The sequence below is a fragment of the Aptenodytes forsteri genome, unplaced genomic scaffold, assembly GCF_000699145.1.
Source record: "Aptenodytes forsteri isolate BGI_AS27 unplaced genomic scaffold, ASM69914v1 Scaffold166, whole genome shotgun sequence".
Classification (NCBI taxonomy): domain Eukaryota; kingdom Metazoa; phylum Chordata; class Aves; order Sphenisciformes; family Spheniscidae; genus Aptenodytes; species Aptenodytes forsteri.
Genome location: NW_008796110.1, coordinates 11,401,514 through 11,408,498, shown reverse-complemented (window position 1 = coordinate 11,408,498; position 6,985 = coordinate 11,401,514). Strand labels below are relative to the sequence as shown.

General features: G+C 38.2%; 1 protein-coding gene across 1 annotated transcript in view; it reads right to left on the bottom strand.

Annotated features, from left to right (window-relative positions):
* Positions 1-6,667, bottom strand: part of CNTN1 (contactin 1) — a gene marked incomplete at its 3' end in the record, with an annotated part of 83,545 nt that extends 76,878 nt beyond the window's left edge. The window contains exon 1 of the mRNA XM_019474046.1: positions 6,556-6,667. Coding sequence (XP_019329591.1) covers positions 6,556-6,667 — 112 coding nt within the window. The remainder of the gene's footprint in view (positions 1-6,555) is intronic.
* Between the last annotated feature and the right edge of the window lie 318 nt (positions 6,668-6,985).

Here is a 6,985-nt window from a genome sequence, read left to right as displayed (position 1 = left end):
TCAGCCGCTCCTCATAAGACTTGTGCTCCAGACCCCTCACCAGCCTCGTTGCCCTTCTCTGCACACGCTCCAGCACCTCAACGTCCTTCTTGTAGTGAGGGGCCCAAAACTGAACACAGTATTCGAGGTGCAGCCTCACCAGGGCCGAGTACGGGGACACGATCACTTCCCTACTCCTGCTGGCCACACTATTTCTGATACAGAGCTTCTGCTGGAAATACTAAGATCTTTAATTTCATCTTTAAGAAGGGTAAAATGGTAATACTGTTTGCTTAAAACAAATAATAATGAGACAGCATTGATTTACGTTCATTAAAGGCCTCTCGTATTCTTTCAGGAACTCAATCCATCATAAAATTTAAGCACATAATTTGAGCCAAATCAACAAGCTTACATATGAATACGATCTTAAGCACGTGTTCAAGTCCTCTGCTGAATAAGAATCAACTGGATTCTAAAAACACCACAAATTGTAACGTGAATATCAATAGCAAATCACAGTGAAAAGTTTTCCAAAGGTCAGTGTCAGAAAGAAGCTAAAACAGGTGGAAAACCTTAAGATCCCATCACTCCCACTGCGCACTGATATAATATTATTTTAATTAGCATCTTTTATTTTCTAATGAGCCTTCTCCTTCTCTTTCTGTTCCTGCTTCCTGTACACCTCTCTATTTCCCTGGCATTTAACATTGCCAAAGGTGGCTGCTCAAGACAGTCATTTGGTATCACTCTCATTAGTATTGATCTAACCGACATCGTTGTATCCTGTTACATATTTTCACGAGAGACATCTTCATAAAGATCTGTTGGCACAGCGCATGGCTGAATTAACCTTGAATGCTAATGGATGCTGAACAGAAGAGCCATGGACGCATTCATTATCTCAGCTATCACTAAGTCGTCAGGCCCCGTATCAGCACCGCAAGCCTAGAAACCATTTGATATTAAGGTAGATCTCATACTGTTTTCAATATGTCATAGAAATGAGGACCTACTAGTATCTGAAAAGCTCATGCTCAGAAACAAGATGGTCTGGGAATGAGCCAAAATATCTCTACCGGGCTCACATGAATGTAAACAAGGCACTTCCAAGTTTCTGAGCATTATGATCACAAAACACATGATGATTATTTATTTACAAATGTCAGACACTCTGCAGTGGCATGAAATGGTCTTCTAAGATCCAAGCAGGGACATGGCAGACAAGGTAAACAGGTATTAAGTATATTCATCCATTTTGTATTTTAGAAGAAAAAGTGTATCTCTCTTTAGCAATTGTGAATAATGCCATATGTTGTGGTAAAAAGCTTTAAATAATGTAGATTCTGGCCCTCAGTTCATAACATGTATTTTTGAACCTGCTGTTCCGGAGAAAATCCAAGCTATATATAATTTAAGGTTTGAGGGCTGGATTTTTTTTTTTACTTCTCTCATAATCAAGTGGGAAAAGCTGCACTTGGCATTCATGGGAAGCTTATGTGCTGAAGCAGTAACGTGTTCATGTCCACAAAACTCATGATGTAGCATTTCGTGGTCTATAAAGAAGATTCCGTCATCCTGATGGAGAAGAGGTACCAGTGTAAGCCAGCAAGACGCTAAAGGGACGTCAGTTTCCAAGAACCAGTCAGCACTCAAACAGAAGAAGTAACCACTCATGCAGTCCCACTTCATATTATACGAAAGGGTTAGATTGTCTTTGGGAAGGCTGCCTCTACTTTTCTGGACCGAAAAGAGCAGGAGAATTACTCCTCTCTCATATGTGAGAGATTCATTTCATGTATGAAAAGCTCCAACCCTTGGCAGAGCAAGTTTCTCCACTTATGCCTAAGAATGACAGGGTACAGTTTGCTTCTCTTCCCAGACTACCAGACCTATTATAGTACTTTTAAACATACCCACATTTGCCTATCAGATACTTAAATAATTTAGGTGATTCTTCCTCAAAAACACAAGTGTTACTTCAAAAGCGACTTAAGAGCCTAAGATGTTGATCTCGTGGGAAAGCCAGTGCTCAGCAATTAAGAACGAAGGTAAAGGGCAGTAGCTACCCTGCACAATCTCCCCACACAAGCCTTCCAAGTGCATATGAAATACCAGCAATGTACTCAGAAATTCAGCATGCTGTCTAATCGCATCCTCATGTACACATTGAAGTAACTGCCCTGCACTGAGAAGCCCTGTGTATTACTGGCTTTTTGGCTTTCCTAGCCTTCACTGAAGCTCGGGGTCCTAGTGATTTTTGAAAATAAGGCATTAGGTTCCCTAAATAGCAGAATTGCTTTTGACATTTTTCATCAAAAAAGGACTATCAGGTCATTTTGCAAAAACCAAAATAGTCGCTAGAGTGACAAGCTGCCTTTTGAGGCCTGATCTGACCCAAACTCAGGTACTGCCTGGCTCTGCACTATGAAATCGAAAGGTAAAAAGTACAACAGTTTGATCAGAAATAAAATTTTGGAGGAACACAGTAACATTTTTTGCTATTGATTCCTCTTACAACCAAATGTAATCAAGTATTCATTAAGCACAATAAAATATAGGGCCTTTGCAGTTTTTGATTAGTCTTTTGGAGGAAGAAACAAAACAACCCTGTTGCTGAAACAGACTCTTAATTCTTTTGGTGCAAGGTTATTATCCCAAGTAAATATACACTTCGGTTCATTGATTTATATGGGATGTGCTAGATGAAAGAAATGTCTAAAATTCAGGCTTAGCAATAGGATATGAATTTAACAGGAAGTCAAAGGCAACTTAGAAATATGTTGGCGGGAGCCCAGATGTCAGGGGAAAGAGGAGAAGAGTCAAATATTACAAGTAATAGGCATGAAATAACTTTTTGGCAGTGGACTGACAATCATCACAATGTTCCCTGAGGAGTGATTTGCTGCTCTCATTTGCCTTGCACTGCTCAAAGTGCACTCTGAAAAACAACCCTCATTATAACTGTCTGTTCTATCAGTAAGTGAAAGACCAAATTACTTATGTTTTTTTCATCAATTTATATCTGCAAGACTACACTTCAAGCACTAATTGACCTCGAAAATAAATATTGCTCCTGTCTCATTGCAGAAGATGACCCTGCCTAAGCTTCCGATGCACTGATTCGTGTAATGTTTGCTTCCCTTCAGTGAAGTAAGTGCACATTCTCCACTGATGGGAAATGGCCGGTCATTGTAACAATTCTCATCTTCTGCCTCTGATTACCACAAAACAGAACTGGCTAAAAGTCAAGTGTTTTATTTCAAGGCCAACTCCAAATTTCTAAAAAATATGTATGTCAGTTTGAGAAAAAATCTTTTTTATTTCCTGCAGCAGGAAAAAGATCTATTTGAAAACAGGTAAAAATCCTTAGCTTACAGAGTGTCACAATAACTGTCACCCGTTCAGACCAAATTCTGAACATTTCAAGTCAGCGCAGCTTTCAGGTTTTCAGCTTCCTCGCTCCTTGTTTCCCAAATACTTCTAGCAGGTAATTCTGGAAGCTCTCAAAGCTCAATCAAAAGTATGAATTCACAATACTTTCAGGCTGCTTGGCTGATACCTTTGAACTTGGGACAGACCATATGGTAAGATGTCTCAAAGAACATTGACCTTGGCAGCTACCAGTTTCCTGGCTCCAGAGCAGTTAATATAGTAGGTCTGTTTAGGAGCCATGGGTTGCAAAAACCTTGACTGGTGGCTCCAGAGCCAGGGATCAGTTTGCCCAAAGGCAACTTACATGGTAGAACCACCTAGAACTGTGGGTCCAGCACCACAGGAGGCAAGGTGAGCCAAATATACTTCCAAAGAAACCTCATGTTTTGTTAAAAAGTGCTAAAGCAACTTTTTAATATTCTGCTTTCAACATCTGCTCCCAGCTAACTTGTCTCTTCACTCTGGTCCTTGGTCTGTCTTGTTATTGAAATGAGAACTCATGATCTTTACTCAAAAACCGTTCCCGATTCCCACATTCTCCATTACTTTTGACATTGCCAGCATTCTCCTTGATAGTATCATGTGTGCAAGAACACCTCCTACAACTTGACCTGATCACCCTAATTGTGCTCCTTCTTTCTCTACAGTATCTATCTTTCACTTTTTAACCATATTGTGAACACTCCCAAGCAACCCCTTATATTTCATCTTGGTTACTGCAGCTATGTATTTTCTGGTTTCCATGACATTTCATTGCCAAGAAATACATTGAAAAGGAAAATTTGCTAAGACTAACCGCCAGCAGCTCTAGCACTCATTTGAAATGAGAAACCCCCAGCAAGATTCAAGAGCTGGGACAGAGCAAAGACTGCAACATCAGATTTATATAATCCAGAAGTGTGCCCTAATCCTAGATGACAGAAGCAGACTTCCTCTCAACGCAAATTTAATTATTTGTGCAAAATAGAGCAGGTCCAAGAGGAGAGAGTGCGTGCTACTCAGCCTTGCAATAATACACCGGAAATAACAAACTGCTTCTGATTGTATAAGACCACGAATCTTCCACATTGGAGGATGGTGCCATATCTTTAGACATAGTGGTAGGTCTTATCTTTGGCTTTTGATGAAAAACACAAGCAAGTCCTGGATTTATTCCATAACAGAAGATAAGTTAAGAAGTTTCTCTGAACTGGGAACAGCACTATTAGAACCTGGCCCCATTCAAAACCTTTCACACCAATGTCTCCTATTCTTCTGAGAGGAATTATAGCCTAACATAGCCAATTAGTCAAGCAAAAGATCAAACGAACATTGCTAAGAATATATCAATGCATACTCCAAATGCATGCAATACCATCATACCCATCTTTGTTCTTCCTAAGTCACTTATTCGTGACACTCATAGCACACAATCTTCCCATGTCATTCTAAGGCAACTGCCAGGAGGTGCATTCTGGTGCCAAGATTTCTAGCTTCTGGGCACAACTGCAATGTGCATAATACACAAGTAATAGCATTAATCATCTGGCCTTGCCCGTCAAGAAATTAACTGAACGTTTGTTCTCAGTGATTGACTCAACTTTTATATCAACCAATGTCCAGCGCTTGCTTGGATACTGCAGCTGATGGTTTTGTTTGATGTCACCGTGTCCAGAGTGAAATCACATGTGTAACATTACTAACGGCAGTTGACAGCCTCTTTTTTCAGGAAAAGCCCAGTATTAAAGTGATGAATTTTAATTTTAGTGCCACCAGCAACCTTCGTATCTTAACAAAGAAAACACCCTTGAAACACATAATAAATACATTGTAAGCATGAGATCACAACACTTTAAAGGTCTTGATTTTTATTAGGTAACAGTATATCCTCCAGAAAACTCAGACATGGAGTAAAGAACTAAGTTCAAACCCTTCATAGAATAAAATAGTGTTCTCACTAAAACAAAAGGCACTCCTGTGAGATACGGAGTAATTTCTTAAAGGCAATGAGCTTACATCACAGTATTAATCAGATTTTTTGACTCAATAATATAAACAATATGGTCTCATGATAGTGAAATTGAGGCGATGCCTGAAATGGTAGGACAGATTAAGCAAGACTATGAACAGCCCATTTCAATTAGGGACTCATTAATTACATAAAGAACCCAGAGAAACACAAGAATATTTTATGAAACGCAGTAGAACTAGCTTTATGAGTAACTTTCTCCTCAAAGTAGGGAAGGATCTCCAGCCTACCTTGAAAATAACCAAATCATTAATAGACAGTATTTGCACTTTTCAAGCCTCAGTCAATATTTCACGTATGCACAATTTAATTATTCTGGTTTTTACATGCTCAGATCTCAGTTCATGCAGTCTGTACATAAGCAAAATGTTTTCTTTCTTGAGAAGAGCTCATTTATGCTGGCAATCTAATTCCTGATAGCAACTAAAAACCAGCATTCATTTAAATTGGCATGGAAAACTGAAACAGGCTTTACAAATCTCAAAGTTGTTCAGAACAGTTGGAACAGTAACTAGATTTTAATTCTGAATATTTACTTTCCAAAGAGCTCCTCCCATCTCTTAGAACTGAACGAAAATTTCAGTTACAAACATATCTGTAATTTCAGATATTAGAAATATGACACCTGAAAATTTTAATGTTCATGGTCCCATCTCTATTTACGAAAAGTTTTCATATTGTAATTTCAAATTAAAGTCAGTATATGCAGTTTTGCCCACTGTATTATGAAAACTACCACTGTATTGTGCTGGAAGGATGCTGATTTTATAAATTTTAGATGGTGTCTATATAATATGATTTTGTGTTTAGTGCCTCTTCATGTGGGCATATTTCCATTCTTCTATTCATGTTGATCATCTGTGCACAAATAGATGGTTGATATATTTTTATAATCTAGATAAATAATTAGAATAGACAAAACCAAATTTAAAGTCCAGATCTGTATTTTCTCAAGCTTTTAATTATGGTGTCCACTGTAGTAAGTATGTTTCCTTATAGCTTCATCATTCACATTTAGTAATTCAATGTATCTGCACAAATAAATTAAAGCCATACAAACAGCATAATTGACCTTGAAATGCATAAAACTGACAACAGTTAGTTAAATGAATTAACATGGGAGGTCATCTTACCTGCCAGGCAGAAGACGAAACAGGGTGTAATAAGATGATAGATGAAGAGCCACATGGTTATCTTCTGTCCAGTGATTATCGCAAAAAGAATTGTGCCTTGCAACACCAGCATTCAGAGAGCTAAAAATACCTGATTAGACAGAAAGAAAAAGGAGTGAATAATTCAGACATAAGGCTTTATCTCATACCACATTTCATTTGCCATACTATCTGTCTAAACTGAATACTTAAGAGTTAATATAGGATAGAGTCTTCTGAATAATAAATGCATTATCAAATTTCCTGGATCAAATTCATGATCTCTTTTATTCAGAGAACACACTGTTTAAGAGTACTCAGATCTTCCGGTGACAGTAAGTAATATAGTCAATGTTAATACTGAACATCCTCTTTTAGACTCATCTTCCTAAACCAAAACTTCTTAAGCCAG